Here is a 19713-nt window from a genome sequence, read left to right as displayed (position 1 = left end):
GCGCTTTCTGGAGAAGCGCCGGATGTAATCCCGGAGGGACTCTCCCGCCCCCTGGCGGCAGCTCCGAAGATCCCAGGAGTTGCCAGGGCGTGTGTGCGTCCCTTGGAAGTTTCCTACGAAAACCTCCTTCAGGTCGTTCCAGTTGCGAATGCGTCCTGAAGGGATATGCTCTAGCCAGGCTCTCGTGGAGTCTGCCAGAAACAGGGGTAGGTTGCGGATGATGAACAGGTCATCGTCCGCCCCGCCGGCTTGACATGCAAGCCGGTAATCGCTGAGCCATACTCCGGGGTTGGTCTCCCCCGAGTATTTGGCCACGCTAGTGGGTTGCCTGAAGCGCGGCGGAAAGGGCGCATTCAGGATGCGCGTGGAGAAGGCCCGAGGTCCGGCCGCTCCGGGACTCGGACTGCGGTCCTCCCCGCTGTCGTAGCGCCCGCCACGGTGGACGTGGTAGCCTCGATCTGCCCCGTCCCCCCTGTCCGCGCGGGAGCGTCTCCATGCGTTCAGGGTGTCGCGGGCATCTCGGACGAGACCGACGCGTTGGTGAACGGATCGGGCCTCGTCTACCGCGGGTGGCGGTGTTCGTCGGGCGGTTGCAGCCGGATTCGCCACCGGAGGGGGTTGATGGACAGATTCCCCCCGGGGTTCCGGGGGCGCGCCATGCATTGCCCGGCTGGCGTTCTGGCCGCGTCGTCGAGACGCTGAACTTTCCGCCTGCTGGACGGCGGCGCACTCGAGCAGGTTGCGCATCTCTTGGCGTGCCCGTCGCTCCTCGGGCGTTGCTGGCTCGGGGAGCTGTCGGAGCAACACCGCCGCTGCGGCGACGTTCTGGCTAGCGCGGGCAAAGAGTGGTGGACGTTCTCCATCTGCACAGATGCGTTCCTGGACATCGCGCGCTCGTTGTCGCGCTCCCCCCTCGTGGTAGGGATGCTCAACTTCTTGGCGAGCGCCCACGCGCGCTTCCGGTTGCTGAGAGCACTCTGGGGCCCTGAGTAAGGCCCCAGTGGTAGCTGCGGCACGCGAGGGGGGAGCCCGTTGCCTCCCCTCGGCACCATCGCCATTGGACCCCTCGGAGTGCACGTCAGCCATGAAGCACTCGCGCGAGGGGCGGGGATCCTTGTTACTGGAGCAGGTGTCAGAGACCGTCCTTGCCGTGCCCGCGAGCCCGTTGCTCGCGGGTGACGTGGCAAAGGACCGCGCTAGGAGGCAGCCGTGAGCCTCCGTGGCGTTGCGTAGCCCGAAGAGCCATCCTTCTGGTGAGGCCCCTCTGGAAGGCGTCCGGCCGCTCGTTGCCGTCCTGGCTGCGGTGCCGAGGGCGGCGGGACGAGCGAGCAGGACGTGGACGGGGATCAGCTCGATCCCTTTTCCGGTGGCCAGGAAGTCCAGGCTCCCGAAACGGATCAGGGAGCCCGAAGCAAAGCTGCTATCGCGATTGGCCATCTGAGACTTGGAGATGTACGCGCAAAGGTCCCCTACCTGGCGCGCCAACTGTCGTTGTCAAGATCAGCGGATCTAGACTTTAGACTAGTAAATTTCTTTTATGCGCGTGAGCCTCAGATGGTTGCGCGGGAGACACGGATTTAGACTGGTTCGGGCAAGGGGAGCCCTACGTCCAGTATCGAGGGTGCTCGTGTTGCCCACGCAGGGGGTTCTGTAGTAGGGGGTTACAGATCGGCGAGAGAGGGACAGGTCCCAAGTCTCTTTTGTCTTTGGTGCTCTTCGCCGGAGTGGTAGTGTACAATGGGGTGCTAGAGAAGAAACTAGTTCCTCGATCCAGGGATTGATCTCTGGCCCCCTTCTCCAGCTCTAGGTTCCTCCTTTTATATCGCAAGGGGCCGGCCGGAGTTACAACTGGGACCGGGTGAAAGGTAAAGAGTAAGATGGTAAAAGTCAGGCGAGGAGGTGGAGGGAGAGCCAAGGCGCCCGACGTCCTGCCGACCCTAAACGCGTGCCGCCGTGCATGCCGGGATGTGTGGTCGCCAGACGCCAAGTGTCGCTGCTCCCCGTAGGTAGCTTCTTCGGTGTTCGTAGGTACCAGGTTAGATCATGATGAGGCGGTTTTGTCGCCACCCCGCCGTCCGTTAGGGAGGACGGTGGATACCGACGCTCCGGCGATGGCTTGTGGAGGGGGGGAGCCTCACACCTGTACTGCCGTTTACGCGGGGCCCGAGGGCGTGCGGGACCCAAGGACGGGGCCGCTCCCTCCTTTGCTCCGGTCACCGCAGGTCATGAGTACCCTGCGACGAACAGGGGCCGGCCGCCGGTACTGTAGCTTGCACAGGACGGTCGTGCGCGGGTACTTGCGCCGGGTTGCGTGGGGGGCGCGGTCGCCCTGCGCTCTGCCACTCTGCGGCGCATTGATGGTGAGGCCGACGGGGGGACCCACAGGATTTGTCTCGTTTATGCGGATCGTATCCGAGGGGGATTCTGACCCCGTGGTCCTCAGCGTGCCCGACTCCTTTGCTCGGGGTCGGGCGAGGCGGAACTTTCGTGGTACAGGGTCGGGCGCTCCCGACCCTGGGGTTACGGTCGGGCGAGGTGGAGGCCTTGCGGAGGGAGGTCGGGCGTTCCCGATTCTGACGCCTGGGTCGGGTGAGGCGGAGACTTGATCACGCTTTGGTGGGCCTGGGCCTTCATGTTTATTTCTTTAGGCAGCGTATTAGGGGGTCGTTAACATTTTCCCCCAATAGTAGCCCCCGAGCCTGTGGTGGAGCAGGAGTGGCTGGCTGGAGGGTGTCGCGGGCGTGAACGGCGGCGGGATTTGAAGAAGGAGGCAGCACGGGGAAAGCTCGAAGCGCCGGCGGTGTCAGCTTTGTGAAGATGCCGACGTCCTGGTGGTCGTTTGCTGGGCCGTTCTTCAGGAGATAGGAGGAGAACTGTCGCCTTCAGCGACATGTAGACTCACCCGAAGGGCCCTGTCCAGCTTCAATTCCTTGGCATTGGCTGTAGAGGGAATCCCTTGCGAAAAAAAAAACAAGACTACAAAAGACTAATTTTCAAATTCGACGGAGCAAATAACCTGCTACTTATTTATCTGATTAAGAATCCAGATAAGAAAACGGATTATTGATGACTGTCTACTGCCGTGAAATTAAAAGAGAGAAACTTTAGATCGCATAAATAACCGAAGAAGAAGCCATGTTTTGTTCTACCGCCAGAAGTCATGAAAATAGGCTTAATATTCCCTTCGAAGAAGTGGTAGAGGAAGGATTTATGATCGGACATCACATAAACAGCCGAGGAAGGATTTAACTGGACATATTTGGGATATCTTTTTCGGAACAAAGTGAAGACGTGAAGACCCACACAAAAGTTTGAATAACCATATCATGTATTGATTGTCTGTTAGTAGATATATTCCAAGTTACTAACTCGTTTAGTGAGTCGTTCTGTAACTTTTTGAATTTTACAACAAATCCCAAGTAATTATCTCTATTTAATTAATTAGAAATAAATAAAAATTATTTTTCGAAATTGACTTGCATAAAAATCGCACATGTGTGTTATATTTGTGAGCTCCAAATTCTAAACCTTCTAGAAACTCCTCGATATTAGAATTTTATTCGAATCCGAATTGACCCAAAGCTCCAAAACCATTGAAACAAGTTCTAAAATCATTTGTGGTTTAATACCTAGGCCAAAACTCTTCTTAAACCTGGCCCATAAGTCATTTTCCCCATTTATCTTAGTTCCCACCTAATGGGCTAAGCCACTTTCTTTTTCCTCTTTTCTCATATTCCTGGCCTGGTCCAGCTCTCCCACCGGCCCATGGGCCATGGGTATTATTGCTTCCTGGGCCACCTAATGTAGTCGATTACATTTGCAGGTAAGCTTACTTGTACTTTTTTTTTGGGGGTAAGCTTGCGTGTCCCTTGGTGTTGATCTAGATGTCTTCTATGCGAGTGGAAAACAATTCAAGCACATGAAAATAGTCACACCCAGACCCAGCGGGGCCATTGCCTTAATTGCAATCATAAACTATGTTCCTGATTCTATCGTCTCAAGGGCACCAAAATATATATGCACAGTACTATAGTCTATGGGACATCAACAATTTAGAATATAATTTATATAATAATGTTTTAAATAGAAACAAATACATAATTACTTTTCGTAACGAATTTAATGACATCAACCTTGTGTTGTAAAAACTATTTATATTTTTAGCTATTGCTGATCAAAGCTAAGAAAAGGATTTGATTTAGGACAACTGGAAACACCTGGTGTTATTTGTGTTCTGATGAAGTAGCTTTAGAAAGGTTGAGTCTTAAAATCTTGATCTATTCTCTGCACGCTACTAAAAAAGAATTAGCATAATTGACGCGGGCACTGAAATGTATCAATCATCTCAACATAACAATAATTAAGCAATCGATTGCCAATCTCTCTTGTGATCTTATCGAATCCGTAGTTGGTTTATACAAGCAAAGCCAAATGGCGTCGCATTTGTCAGCAAGCTCCCGCTCCTGCAATAAGACTCCAGCTAGCTTAGATCCTCGAGGATGCAGCTGCGCACCATTCATGGTCATGGCAGAATCCACGCAAGAACCGCCCCTCCACGTCGTGGTGTTCCCATGGCTCGCCTTCGGCCATATCGTCCCGTTCCTCGAGCTCGCCGGGCAGCTGGCGCGGCGCGGCCACCTCGTCACCTTCGTCTCCGCCCCGAGGAACGTGGCCAGGCTTCCCCGGGAGCTCTCCCCGCGCATCCGCCTCGTGTCCCTGCCCCTGCCGGCCGTGGATGGACTCCCTGATGGCGCTGAGTCCACGGCCGACGTCCCGCCGGAGAAGGTCGAGCTCCTCAAGCTGGCCTTCGACGGCCTCGCCGGCCCCGTCGCCTCCTTCCTCGCAGAGGCCTTCGCCGGCGCCGGCGGGGAGGGGCACGCCAAGAGGCCTGACTGGATCATCCTCGACTTCGCCCACAACTGGCTTCCACCCATCGCCGAACAGCACAAGGCACGTCGTCGCCGACGAACTCCGATCCTCGTATGATGGCTGGTTATGATTGTGACGTCATCGTTGATGCGTTGCAGGTGCCGTGCGCTCTGTTTCTCATCTTCCCGGCGCCATTTGTCGCGTTCATGGGACCCAAGGCGGCGAACGACGCGCACCCGAGGACGGCGCCGGAGCAGTTCACCGTCCCGCCGCCGTGGATCCCGTCCGCGTCGTCCACCCCCGCTTTCCACCTCCACGAGGCCAAGAGGATCGCCGGCGGGTTCCACCCCAACGCGTCCGGCACCTCCGACATGAGCCGCTTCTGGGAGACCGAGCGGCGTTGCCCGCTCCTCGTCTGCCGTAGCAGCCGCGAGGTCGACGGCCCGGCGGCCTGCGCCCTCCTCCGCGAGCTCTACGGAAAGCCCGTCGTGCCCTCCGGCCTCCTCGCTCCGTACGACGCCGTCTTGGCCGCCGCCCATGCTGGCGGCGGAGGCGGCGGCGAGGAGGAGGAGGACGCCGGCGGCGGCGTGGGGCCCGTCATGCGCTGGCTCGACGCCCAGCCCGCAAGGTCCGTGCTCTACGTCGCGTTCGGGAGCGAGGCGCCGCTGTCCCCGGCGCTCGTCCGCGAGGTCGCCCTCGGGCTGGAGATCGCCGGCGTGCGGTTCCTCTGGGCGCTCCGGAAACATGCCGCCGCCGCCGGCGGCGGGCTGCTCCCGGCCGGGTTCGAGCGCCGCGTCGCCGCAGCCGGGCGCGGGGTGGTGCGCGCCGGGTGGTTGCCGCAGGTTCGCGTGCTCGCGCACGCCGCGGTGGGCGCCTTCATGACGCACGCCGGCTGGAGCTCGCTCGTGGAGAGCTTCCTGCTCGGGCACCCGCTCGTGATGCTGCCGCTGGCCGGCGACCAGGGCCTCACGGCGCGGGTGATGGCGGCGAGGCGGGCCGGCCTGGAGGTGCCGAGGGCGGCGGACGACGGGTCGGTGGCCAGGGACGACGTCGCGGCGGCGGTGAGGAGGGTGATGGTTGAGGAGGAAGGGGAGGCGTTCGCGCGCGCCGCCAGGGAGTTGCAACGGGTGCTCTGGGACAGGGAGACGCAGGAGGGGTACGTCGATGACCTCGTCCACAACTTGTTACTCCAACGCCGCAGGGAATAGGCTTTATGGGCCAAGGAGCTTCACTTGTGTGTGTGCAATCGTTCTCGTTTACTTTGGTGTATTGTATAGTTTCACCTTGCATGGTGTTTATCTAGAGTACTGTTATTTTTTTTAGTAATCCCTTTTCTGCCATTGCAATTTCTCACAATCCCTTCTCTACCACTATCAGTGGCACAGGTGGCCCCATGTACCACTGTGACATGAATGGCAAATAAGGGATAGAAATATTTTGCAATGTAAAATTGGCGACTGCCCTTGTTTTTATTTGCAATAATTTTGTATTTAAAATATTGATGTATGTTGTGCATGAAAAAAAACCCGCCTCGGTTCAAATCCAATGACCACACAGGTGGTTATTTATCTGTAGATTTTAAATAATTTGATTATTAACTTCTTACTTGCTTCAAGTTGACGATAGAACTTGAGAATAATTAAAACCCACTAACAAATTATGTCCTTGCTTGAGAACAATCCGAAGGACAGGCGGGAAAGATGAGATTGTGAAAGGATTCACAACATCACACACCACAGCAGCACAGCTTCATGTTCAAAAAAAAAAAAAAACACCACAGCTGGGAAAGAAAAGGGGAAAGAAATACCAGCAGGAAAGGGGGATTTAATTCAGGCAAGTGGGCTGTAGTCCAATACGGGTGTTGGGCTGCAAACGGGTGCAACACACAACCCAAACATGCATGGTGCTTAAACATCAGGTGAGCCCGTGTTACCGATGAAAGTGGGCTATGGACAAAATTTCAGCTGTCAACCAGGAACACTACTATGTCTTAAAAAAAGTGCAATATTTTGAAAGTATTTTTTTTATCATCTACAAAAGTTATTTTGAAATATTCAAAGAAATTACAGCCAAAACTAAAATGTGTCAACTACATGTATATATATATGTATCAAAAGTTCAAAACAATAGATATTTGGAGATTGGAGGGGAGCATATTGATTTTTATAGGTTAGTCCTCCATGTTTCTCGATCTGTCACCGTCGCCGCGATTCCCAGACCACCACCCATATCGATTGATAGACTTGTGCAATCGTCCCGCCGCTCGTGGACACATGTATGCGAGGACCTCTAATTTGGCCTTTCTGCGCATAGGTTTTTTCCTGCCGACACATTTCTTTGTCACCTCCGCACTGAACTGAAAGTGAATGATCCAGTTAAATTGGAACTCACCTCCTCCTCATGTATAAACAATCAGAGCAGCCCAAGCATCGTAAGCACACATGCACAATTATTGTTCGGGCCAACACGGAAGCAGAAGGCACCATGGACACACAGCAGCCTCTTCTTCCTCTGGTGGTGGTCCCACTCCTCGTCGTCCTTCCTCTCCTCTACCTGCTCTTGTCGTGGAGGAGGAAGAAGGGAGCAGCCGATGATGGAAGGAGAGCTCCGCCGCCGGGGCCCCCGGAGCAGCTGCCGGTGCTGGGCAACCTCCTCCAGATCGGCAGCCGGCCGCACCGCTACTTCCATGCGGTGGCGCGGAGGTACGGCCCCGTCGTGGAGGTGCGGCTCGGCCGCGTGCGCACCGTGGTCGTCTCGTCGCCGGAGGCCGCCAAGGACCTCCTCCGGACCAACGACCAGCACTGCTGCAGCCGCCCCAACTCGCCAGGCAAGTATATTGGCTACTGATGCCGAATTATTATGTTCTAGTGTCTGTAACTAGCAAATTAACGTACGTGCTCCGGGTCGAGGTCCATTTTGAGATTAATTATACGGTGGTTATCCAAATTATTGAACTTGTTTTTTATAAACGTTTGACCAATATGAAGAAAGAGAAATTGGCATCCAAAATTTGCTTCCACGAGAAATATAATCTGGCACCGGACCATGGTCCTTCCCAACCGCATCCATTATTGCCATGCTCTACATCATCCAACCCCTGTATAGCTCTTGCTGCATTAGTGTCTTACTTTTCTTATAGTCAGAGTAAATTGAAGTGGTGCACTTGCCTTATGATTGCGTAGAGTTTAGTCATTACGGTAAAATATGAATATATTCGTTGTTTTTTCATTTTTTTGGCACTACTAGATAAATGATCTCTCATCCTGAGGCTTAGTACTGGTCACCTTTTGGCTTGGTACTAATGCTAACATTAGTACCGGACCTTCCGATGAGGCCTCCGTGATCTCCTTTAAGGTCACGCTTTAGTACCGAGTGGAGCCTCCATCCGGTACTAAATCTTCACCTGGTACTGAAGCGTGACCTTTAGTATCGAGTGGAGCCCCCATCCGGTACTAAAGGGTTTCCCGTCCACGTACCGCAAGAACTTAGATTTTTTCACATGATTCCACGCGCCGCCTGCCCCCCCCCCCCCACCCCTCCCTTATCTCCTTCCGCTTTTTGAAGAATGCTACTCAATGATGTCATACAAGCAAGCACTAGCCCATCTTTCTCTCCTCTATCTTCTTCCTTCCGCTAGCTAGATCTCCTTCCACTGCCTCCCCTCCCCTCCCCCCTTCGCGAGCCCCTCACCGGTAGTGAGGAGCAGTGGCGGGGCGAGGTGAGCGGCGGTGGCGACGGCGGCCATCGGGAGCGGCGGGGCGGAGGCGGTGGAGCAGGCGGGTGGATGGGAGGGGGCTGGTGGGGGCAGAGGCGAGCGGCGGGAGGGGGCCGGTGAGGGGGGCGGCGGGGGGAAGGAGTGGGAGGGGGGGCTGGGATTCATTTATTTTTATTTTTTAATACGTTTTAGTACCGGTTATCTCAACCGGTACTAAAGGGACCCTTTAGTACCTAATTCCCAGTTGTGGAATCGGTACTAAAAGGTTCCCAACCGGTACTAGACGTGAATTTCCTAGTAGTGAGGGGTGCATTAGCACCCTTAATTACTATATACCTTCGCCTAGTTACTACCGTGCCGGAGAGGAGGAAGAAGCTAATGCGGATCTAATAAGAACATCCACAGTTGTAGTGGGAATCCATGCTTCATCTTTCTCTCCTATTGTGGGTACCAATTCCAGCAAGAAAAAAAGCAGCCCCCGGGGTGAATATATATGCATTCATGCCCATTTCAATTATTGAATAAAATATTATTTTATAGAATCAAGTCGGCCACTGGCCAATACTTTAGTTACATGCAAACAAATTTAAGCTATATTTGTCCACAGATGGGCCCATGTTACTTTCGACATCGATGTTGCATGTTGTGGTGGAAAACGAATTGAAGCATCGTCTTGACGTGGCAATGCAATGTCATTTCTAATCAAATTCTGAAAAACGAATTGAAGCATCATCTTATACAAATCATCGATTTTTGTATATAAGGAAAGGTCTCGTCAGAGCGTTCGCCGCCTTAGAGATAACTCTGCCAAATTCTCACACTTCAAAAATAAAGTTATAGGTTAAAATGAAACGCAGATAAAAAAATGTTCTACCATACAGCAACTTTGAGCTAACAAGTTGGATCTTTAAACTTTTTTTTTCAGTGTTTAAACACGAAATTTGAACTCTCGACCTGGAGTTATAATTTTTTGACTAAGATGAGTACCAACTAGTATAAATCACTAACACCACACTCCTGAACATCTAGCTCGTTGAACATTTTTGTTCATCAGTAAGCACACGAAAAATCTTCAGGTCCCAGGGTGCTGAGCTACGACTTCCTGGACGTGGCCTTCAGCCCCTACAGCGACTACTGGCGGGAGATGCGTAAGCTCTTCATCCTCGAGCTCCTCAGCATGCGCCGCGTCCAGTCCTTCGCCTACGCCCGCGCCGCCGAGGTCGACCGCCTCGTCGCCTCCCTCGCCGCCGCCGCTGGCAGCTCCTCCTCCCCTCATCATCCGGGCGCCCCCGTCGTCGACCTCAGCGAGAAGCTGTACGCGCTCTTCGACGGCATCGTCGGCACGGTGGCGTTCGGCAAGATGTACGGGTCGGCGCAGTTCGAGCGGAGCAGCTTCCAGCGGGTCATGGAGGACACGCTGCGCGTGCTGGGGAGCTTCACCTTCGAGGACTTCTTCCCGGCGTCGCGCCTCGCCCGGTGCGCCGACGCCCTCACCGGCGCCGCCGCCCGGAGGCGGCGCATCTTCCGCCAGATCGACCGTTTCTTCGACTCGGTCATCGATAAGCACCTCGAGCCTGAGCGGCTGCAGGCTGGGGTGCAGGAGGATATGGTGGACGCGCTGGTGAAGATGTGGAGGGAGAAGGACGACGAGGCTGTTGGGCTGACGCGCGCCCATATCAAGGGAATCCTCTTGGTAATGGTTTTTGTCTTTTTGGTTGTAATCCATTTTCTAATTAATTTCTATTAGTACAAAACATAACCATACAAAATGCTAATGTTCATGCAAACAACCTCGATCAGGATACATTTTCAGGAGGCATCGACACTTGCTCGGTGACGATGATCTGGATCATGTCCGAGCTCATGAGGAACCCGAAGGTGATGCGGAAGGCGCAAGCCGAGGTCCGCGGTCTGGTGGAAAACAAAACAAGAGTGGATGAAGAAGATGTCAAAAAACTCAGGTACCTAAAGATGGTGGTGAAGGAAAACTTCAGGCTGCACCCACCGGGGACCCTGTTGATCCCAAGGGAAACCATGCAGAGGTGCGTGATCGGCGGCTACGACGTGCTTCCGGGCACAAGAGTGTTTGTGAACGTTTGGGCCATGGGGAGGGATCCTAGCATTTGGGATGACCCGGAGGAGTTCAGGCCCGAGCGGTTCGAGGGAAGCCATGTTGATTTCAGAGGCTCGGATTTTGAGCTCCTCCCGTTCGGTTCAGGGCGAAGGTCATGCCCTGCCGTGGCCATGGGCGTCGCCAATGTGGAGCTTGCACTGGCCAACCTGCTGTATTGCTTTGACTGGGAACTTCCTCAAGGGATGATGGAGGAGGACATTGATATGGAAGAAACCGGGCAGCTTGTGTTTAGGAAGATGGTGCCTCTTTGTCTTGTGCCTATCAAGCGTGTATAAGTTGTACGATTCGAGAGTGATGGACTACTACATTCTTTCAAGATTTCGTCCTAATAAATTGAACTATTTTACGTAGTTTGCTTGAGATAAATGTTTCAATCTTGCACTATTCATAATACCCATCGGTATCGCAGGGCAAATCCTCCGTCCAGCACCAAATGGAAGGAGCTCAAAATTGAATCCTTGGAAATCAATGTCAACATCTTCAAACCTCTCAGGGCAAAACTCGTCAGGATTCTTCCAACAGGTAGGGTCCCTTCCAATAGCCCAAACTTTCACAAAAATCCTTGTCTTGGGAGGTACATCATAGCCAAGGAGGTTTACATGCTGCAAGGTCTCCCTCGGGACAAGGAACGGTGCCGGTGGGTGCAATCGTAATGTCTCCTTGATAACCATCCTAAGGTACTTCAATTGAGAAGTGTCACTTACCTGTAATCTTGGCCTGTCATGTGAGCTAAAATTTCTCCTTATCTCAGACTGGACCTTGTTCATCACCCGTGGGTTCTTGATTAGCTCAGACATTGCCCATAACAATGTAACTGAGCTTGTGGATGTGCCACCAATAAATGCATCCTGCATAAAGAAAAAAAATCAACATCAACACCCCTTTAACTGTGTGTGAATTAAGAGCCTAACTACATCTTGCTTTACATTAGAAGTTACCATATTGATTGCCTTGAGGTCATCCTTCGTGACCGCCAGCCCCTTGCCGTGACCCTTCCAAAGACCGATCAGCACAGTCTCAAAATATGCATCTAGCTCACGGAATATTGTCTGGTACCGTGCCTCATTTTTATATGATATCAATTTGTTGTTCAGCTATCATCGAGTTTCCCTAAACCATTCTAACTCTCACTTGAATTAATAATGTTGCCACCTTTTCCTAAAAAACAATTAGCAGTCGTATTATCACCGCCGGCTTAAACCGTTGGTGATGGTTCGTCAGTGATGATGCTTTCTGTAGTAGTGTTACTAAGTCCTAGTTAGTGCGGAAGGAACTTTTATCCATCCAACTTGCATAGTATTTGGACCGAGGAACAAACAACTTTGGCTACTTCATTTTTTTTTCCTGAGAAATCAACTACCAGTTTTACTTACAAAAAATTTCAAGCGATTTAAGCTGGCGTAGGAGAGTCTGTCTTGAGGCCATGGACCCAGAGGCCCAGCAGAACCTGGAGTAGTAGGATATAGTGTCACAATTGCAGTCTCATACCTCCCAGCGGACATACGACATATACCTCCCATATTGTAACACTGCACTTGAAAGAGAACATCACCCTGCATTGCCACATTTTCCGAGGCCTCGTATTCCTGCCATGCCAATCTGAGCTGATTGGTAACATACGGATCGGAAGACGAATAATCCTAGTTTGAAACTCGCTAGCATCCACGGTATGGAAGCATATTCATATATGACCCTTGCCTCTTTAAGCTTTGTTAAAAAAATTCCAAATTATTCCTCTCAAGCTTTTTGTTTCTGCATACACAAGTTGAACCTTCATTTAAGATTTTGCAAGGTGGAAGTGGATATCAAAATCTATGTTAAAAAGTATATATAATTTTTCATAATTATTTTCATATATTTGTTTATCTCAAGGATATATTTATTATTAAATATCCTACCCTATAAAAATAATAAAAATCCATAATATATTTTTCTAACAAGTCTTATGATATCTTCTATCATATTGCAAAATTTCAACTTAAGTTCCACTTGTGCATGAAGAAACAAAAACAACAAATTGTATTAGGGGTAAATTAAACCAAATGGTATAGTTTAGGGGGTAAACTGATAACAAAATAGGTTATTTGGACTTTAATTATACTGAGGGGAGTAATTTGGACCTTTTCCTTTATGTAAAAGGTCACTAATGATTAAAGTGGAAGTTAATTTTGACCGTTTATAGAAAAAGTGCACAAATATCTCGAACATAAAACTTGTTTACCAAAACGAAAATTACCAGATTGTGTAGAGCATGTCCCATCATTTACACATATTTTTTGTTGTATCCATAGTCAAGCGAGTGCATGCGGCATGCCACGAATTTTTTATGTAAAGGATCCAAATATGCTGATGTTTTGTTCATTGTTATTAGGAGACGCGAATGTCAACATGTAGTGAACGAATGAGGTGGTTAATTACGACGTCAATTTTAGCTAGTCGATAATGCTTCTGAATCTGATTAATTCACCTGTCTCTCTGTGTCAGGAGTAGCGTGTGGATCATGCGAAATGGTTTTCCAGCTGGTAGTGCCCGTGCGTTCTTGGCCTTTGCTCTCAAGGGCGTTGTCCAAGAGCCACACCGGCTTTTGCCATCTTTTTACAGGAGGATGCATTAGACCACGATTACAGGAAGTAGGCACATATTACAAGTAATATATAGCCAAGACATCATAAAGCATTGATGTACGCTAAAAAACATCAAACAAAGAGGGAAAAAGAAGAAAATCAAAATCTCCACTTTGCAGCTTGAGTAGTCATCTTTCGTGGTTTGTTTCGTAATGTTGATGCAAACGAATCAACTTCTTGAGTTAAAGCAGAACTAGAGTATGAGCCCAATCCAACATAGGTGAAGAGAAATTACACTAGATGGTTGAATTCATTAGATGTGTGCCATGCAGAAGTCAATAATGAGAGCTCGAAAAAGTATGTGAAGAAGAAAATTCAAGAATAAACCACTGAATTCCTGATGCCTCACATGCTTATTAGATACCCTCTATGTCTATCTGGCCGTTGCATTCTACCCGTATGACAGGCTAGCGTTTTCCTTTTGTTGTGAGCTGGCCTTCGTGCTAGAGATTATTATATAGGCATGAACGATGGGATGTAATAGTTAAGTACCAAGGTAGAAGTTATTGATTGCATGAGTTTCTCCGGCATGGCTACCATTGTCCATGGCCGAAAACAGGAAGTGGCCCAGCCCAACTTGCCTATCCCGTGATTTGTCGAGGCTAGTCACAAGTGCAGTAGTTTGCTTCCTGAACCAAAGTCTCTAATTTCGTTTCTGCAATTGCACAATTATTCTTCATCTTTAATTCTTGCTCCACCTATATTTATTTTTATTTTTAGTGCTACTATAAAAGAGCAATTTTTCCAGACGGCTAAATCACATATCTAGAGGCAGTTCACACAACCACCTACACAATTTCCACAGAAGATCTTGACCACATGTGGAAGAGGTTGTCTTAAGAGTAGTCCCAACACAGAGTGTCCAGAGGTGGTGTTTATTGTGCCATATGAGTTTCCATATGCATAGCTTCTTAGCCATTCATCTAAAATTTATCCCCAGGAGTTCTCCTCATTGATATGTAATAATGAGATCAATATACAGTTAGTACTTAGGCCTGGGAGGTACGAGGAATGAACGATTTAACTAGCCTTAGAAGAAGCACAACTACAATTTGCTGGAAGGCGTGCCATTACTGATCAAGCTAGATGGGAGTCTCATCAACTGGCACGCGAGCAACTGCTATGGAAGACTCCAGACCAGTCCATGTTGCACCAGAGCGCATGGTCGGTTCATCACAGTCAATTGAGCTAGAAAGTTGGATCAGCGCAGCTCGTTGCAATGCCCGAGATTAGCTGAGCGGACCAGCCAATGCAAGGAAGGAGCTTCAAACTTTTCACCCGCCCCAACCGTAAGCTAGCATCTGCAAGGATGTAAATGACGATTCCACATCCTATCCACGAGTGCCAAACAAAAATAAATATATCATCCATCAGCTTACCAAACCCTTGCAATTAAGAAAAGCCACAACGGAAATTCGAAAGAAATAAATACCCCTAAAGTTCACTCATTTTGTGTTACCGAAGGATAAATTACCTCACGGCTTCGCTTTATTAGTTATGCAAGATGTGGATTAAGGGGTGTTTGGGAGGCGATGCTACATTTTAGCCCCCCATTTTAGCCAGATTTTAACCCTCTCCTCCCAAATACCTAGGCTAAAATGAAGGGGCTAAATTTTAGCCCCCCATAATCCATTAGCCCTCCAAGAGGTGCTAAAATGGACTAAAGGGGCTAAAAGTGATCCCCTTATCCAAAATTCCTCCTCTTGCCCCCCCCCTCTCTCTCTCTCTCTCTCTCTCCTCCCTCTCACTCCTCCCCGCCAGATCCCGCCGCACGGCACCCCACCGCCTCCGCCTCGCCTGCCGGTCCCGCCGTCTCCCGCCGGCCCCGCCGCCTCCTCCCCTCACTCTCTCTCTCCTCGCCACTGTTGGCGACGGCGCGTGGGCCGGCGGGAGTGTGGTGGCGGGGAGGTGGAGCAGCGGGAGGTGCGGGCGGGCGGCGGCGTCGATGAGGCGGAGGCGTGGGGGGTGCCATGGGGAGTCGTGGAGACCGCGGGGGCCGAGGTGCAGCCGCCGCCGCCGGCCCCGGCGGTGGAGGGTGCGATGCCTTGCGCCATCGGGATGGGATTGATTCCGCTTGCCCCCGCTACCCGTCACCCAGCCTCCGCCGCGACGTGGAGGCTCATGGCAGCTCGAGCTCGGCGCCCTCCCCGCGTCGCTCGAGCGCCCGCGCGGCACGCTCGGCGAACTCGAGCGCGCGCATGGCGCCGCCCCTCCCCGGAGACCATGGCGTCGCGCGCCTGCTTGAGGAGGAAGGGCCCCAGATCCGGGTTGTCGAGCGACTCGTCGGCCTCGGGGCTTGGCGCGGCGGGTGCGGGCTTCCTGGGCTTGGTGCTCGAGGAGGTGGACGGGGACGCGGACGGCGGCGCCCGGCGGGGAAGCGGCGATGAGAGGAGTTGAGCACGAAGATGAGGAGGGGTAAAGGAGAGGAGGTAAATGAGGGTAAAAGAGTCTTTTAGCAACCAAAGTGCTAAAATTTAGCCCCCCACCCAAACACCTTACAGTGCTAAAGTTTAGCACTCTATTTGAGGGGCTAAACTTTAGCCCCTTCCTCCCAAACAGGGTCTAAGCACCTAATGGAAGTTATGCAAAATGGGCTAAAGTTTAGCCCCTTCCTCCCAAACAGGGTCTAAGCACCTAATGGAAGTTATGCAAAATGTGCTCGTGTCTTGCGTATTGCGCTTACTGTCGAGGGCACACGTTACATGTTCTGTGTACGACACGAGTTTGTGTCAACACACCCCAGCAAGGCACGCTGAATAGCATGAACAATGACGGTTAGGGCTGCCGGTAGCACTTCCGTTAATGCAAAAATTGGACTTTAGACTTCTGCGTTGAACAATACAGATGATCTAGAAGATTTGTTTAACTCCAGTGTAGCTCCAAATCGGTTTGCAAAGGTGCAAGGCGTCCCAGTCAATTTGACCTAAAAATTAACCAGGTAAACATTAAATTCTTAAGCTGATCGGCGGCGAAACCTTTTGAACTCATGGGTAGGCGTTCTTAGAATAAACACCACGACATATAGATATTCAATGTAATCATATGGTGTAAATAAATAGAAGTATTAATGACATTTGCCATCGGTTGTATGAGCCAACGAACTAAGATAGAAGCAATATAAAATAATAGCCATAAAATGAGCCCTTGCCTACCATGCACACATCAGATAAACTAACAAATCTAGTCAATGTCTTGATAAGTGTAATTGAACTCGAACACGAATGAGAGGGTATTGGCATCAATCTATTAATTTAAGAGATTAGAACACAACAACAAAGATCTCTTGCCTACCACTAAGCTAATTAAGCTAATGGATCTAATTAATGTCATGATAAGTATATTGAATGTAGACATGGTAACACGAATAAGAGGACATTAACTTCGATCCACTAACTTAACAGACAGGCTTACGGCAGCAAGACCTCACATGTTAGGCTATCAGCTCGATGACATCATCATGCTTCTGTGAGATGTGGATAATATCTAGCCAATGCATCGGCTCTCAGCAGTAGCGTTCTGACGACAAGGATCCGGCAGCTAGCAATACGAGGGGCAGGAGCAAAGATCTATAGTATAAATACTTAAACATGATCAAGAAGTCACTAAAGATAACCTAACCTAAATCGTTCTAGAACAACCTGCATGCATGCCAGTATAGCTCACTACGGGAAACAGGAAAGATGCCGAGTGCCAGGGGCACTCGGCGAAGTCCAAAAAACACTCGGCAAAGCGTTTGCCGAGTGTAACACTCGGCAAAAATCTTGACGGCAAACACTGATTCGCCGAGTGTTTTGTGTCGGGCACTCGGCAAAGACTTTGCCGAGTGCCCAGAAAACACTCGGCGAACAATTATTGAAAAAAATAAAAAAAGATCATGTTCCCCCACTAGCACATCCTGCTCCGCCGCCGCCGCCGCCGCCGCCGCCACCATCCACACCGCCGCCAGCCACCGCCACTACTTCAACTTCAATTCACCCACCGGGTGCGCACGCGATTTCCGCATGTGCCCGGCGCATCGTCTAGCTCCCATCCGGCCTCCGTCGCCGCACGGTTCCCTTCTGATCCCCGCCCCTCCGCTGCCCGCCGTCCGCTCCCCCCGTGAAAGCGTCGGAGCCCCGACGCGGGCCTCGCCACTGCTTCCCGCTGCCAAGCCATGAAGCAGATCCGGTGGAGGGGCCGGGCGGGCGGCGGATCCGGGGCCGGGGGCGCCGGGCGGCGGGGCCTGGGGCGGCGGGGTCGGGGGCGCCGGGCGCCGGGCGGCGGGTGGCGGGGCCGGGGGCGCCGGGCGGCAGCGGGGGGCGCTGGGCGGCGGGCGGCGGCGGGAGGGAGAGAGAGGAAGAGGTGGGAGTGGGAGTGACGAGTGGGCGCGGCCGGGACTTAGGTGCGGCCGGGACTTAAATCCTTGGGGCCGGGGAATTAAGGGGCCGAGTGTCCTAGGGTGACACTCGGTGAAGGGTTCTTTGCCGAGTGTCTGCCCTAGGACACTCGGCAAAGCTATTTAAAAAAAATTTAAAAATATCTAACAGTTTCAAAAAATTGTCAAAAATTTACATGAAATAATATATATTCTCTATTGACTGTACAAAAAGTTTTGTAGTCAAATCAAAACTGGACCGTCATTTTGACTCCAAATCTTATGCAATCCTTCTCAACGTTACTATTTTTCTTCTGAAATACTTCGGTTTGTAAACATGGTACATGATGAAATGGGCAAAACATTCTCAATTTTTTTCCACAGCCTCCACCTATGATATCATCACATCATGACAAATCTCATGATTTTCAGACTTTGCTTGTTTTTTTTATAATTTAAAAATACCACTGCCACACGTTCATGGTCGTGTTTCCTGAACAAGATGTTCGAAATTTCTTGTCATTTCATGGGTCAGGTCTCAAATTGGGCCGAAAAACATGAATATCATTTTTCTACTCATTTTGTTCCATAATTTGAATCACTTGCAGTTCAAATTTGACTTATACCAAAAATTCCCTTGAAATGCAATTAATTAAATAAATATAGCAAATAAATCTAAAAATATACCAAATTTTAACATGGAGTACCACATGTTGTATGTGGGAAGTAGGAAAAATTTCATGGTGAAAAGAGGTAAAAAAATTATTTTTTTGCCGAGTGTCAAAAAAAACACTCGGCGAACCCCCCTCTTGGCCGAGTGTTTTTTTTGACACTCGGCAAACCCCCCTCTTTGCCAAGTGTTTTTTTTGACACTCGGCAAAGAGGGGGTTCGCCGAGTGTTTTTTATTTGACACTCGGCAAAGCCCTGATTTGCCGAGTGTATTTTTTTTACCGAGTGTTTTTGGCTTGGCACTCAGCAAAGAGCTTGTTTGCCGAGTGCTCGTAAAAAACACTCGGCAAAAAAAATACACTCAGCAATTTTGACCTTTCCCGTAGTGGCTCGGGCAGCGCCGCCAACCTCGCCGGTGGCTGTCAGTTCCAGCGACGAAGATCTTCCTCGGCCTCCTACCTAAACATTTCATATCGTACCCATACAAGACTCGCAACAAAGAAGTCTTAAAAACACAATGCGTTAGTTGATGCAGGTTTATATCCTGCTCTGCTCGTGGCTCACAAATATCATTTACTAAAATTGAATGCTCCTAGCCTCCTACTCCCTCCGTTCATCGTTTTAGCTTTTTTATTCATAGATATTATTATGCATCTAGATATAGTATATGTCTAGGTGTATAATAATATCTATTAATTTAGAAAAGTCAAAACGACTTGCAATTTGAGTATACAAAATGAAAGTGCAGACTGCCCGCATCAGTTTGATGCCAATGCCACTATATTTCTATACACACACATGCATGTGCAGCTAGTATTTGTCCCTCTCTTAAGACCAATGCAACAAACTCATGGTATAATTTTAGTGTCTCAGGAGAGCGTCGGTACGGGTGGCTTCGCCGCCCGGCCTCGCGCGAGCTGGGTGGATGGCGCGCCTGCGTCCGGCTGCAGCCAACCACAGCGCATGGACCCGGTGCAGGTGCAAGCCCGGGCTGCGGTGTCACATTATATATACAGAAAATTCCTTATACGCCGTTGGCATAAACCTAAATTCTCTATCTGCGACCGAGGAAACATATATAGTTCCCGCATATGCCATTAGTCTTAAAATCTAATATTTTCCATACCACGAGCATCGTTTAGTTTACAGGACGTTTGGTTGCTTTGCTTATTTTTAGCACGTGTCACATCGAATGTTTAGATACTAATTAGGAGTATTAAACTTAGACTATTTACAAAACCTATTACACACAGATGGAGGCTAAACGATGAGATGAATCTATTAAGCCTAATTAATCCATCATTAGCAAATGTTTACTGTAGCAACACATTGTCACGGCAAAGCATC

General features: G+C 50.4%; 2 protein-coding genes across 2 annotated transcripts; both read left to right on the top strand.

Moving 5' to 3' along the window:
* Window positions 1-4416: 4416 nt before the first annotated feature.
* On the top strand, window positions 4417-6191 carry LOC101766704 (putative UDP-rhamnose:rhamnosyltransferase 1). Its single transcript, XM_022824688.1, has 2 exons — window positions 4417-4770; window positions 5028-6191. The coding sequence occupies exons 1-2, from the start codon at window positions 4432-4434 to the stop codon at window positions 6075-6077; spliced, it is 1389 nt and encodes a 462-aa protein (XP_022680423.1). The 5' UTR covers window positions 4417-4431; the 3' UTR covers window positions 6078-6191.
* A 1087-nt stretch (window positions 6192-7278) lies between these two features.
* Window positions 7279-11078, top strand: LOC101766296 (4-hydroxyphenylacetaldehyde oxime monooxygenase). The gene is made up of 3 exons (XM_004955924.2): window positions 7279-7696; window positions 9661-10277; window positions 10385-11078. Exons 1-3 carry the CDS (start codon window positions 7354-7356, stop codon window positions 10991-10993), a joined length of 1569 nt encoding a protein of 522 aa, XP_004955981.1. The 5' UTR covers window positions 7279-7353; the 3' UTR covers window positions 10994-11078.
* The last annotated feature ends 8635 nt before the right edge of the window (window positions 11079-19713 follow it).

This window comes from Setaria italica, chromosome II (assembly GCF_000263155.2).
Source record: "Setaria italica strain Yugu1 chromosome II, Setaria_italica_v2.0, whole genome shotgun sequence".
NCBI classification, from domain to species: Eukaryota; Viridiplantae; Streptophyta; class Magnoliopsida; order Poales; family Poaceae; genus Setaria; species Setaria italica.
Note: the sequence above shows the minus strand (reverse complement) of the source record. Positions and strands in the feature narration are given on the sequence as shown.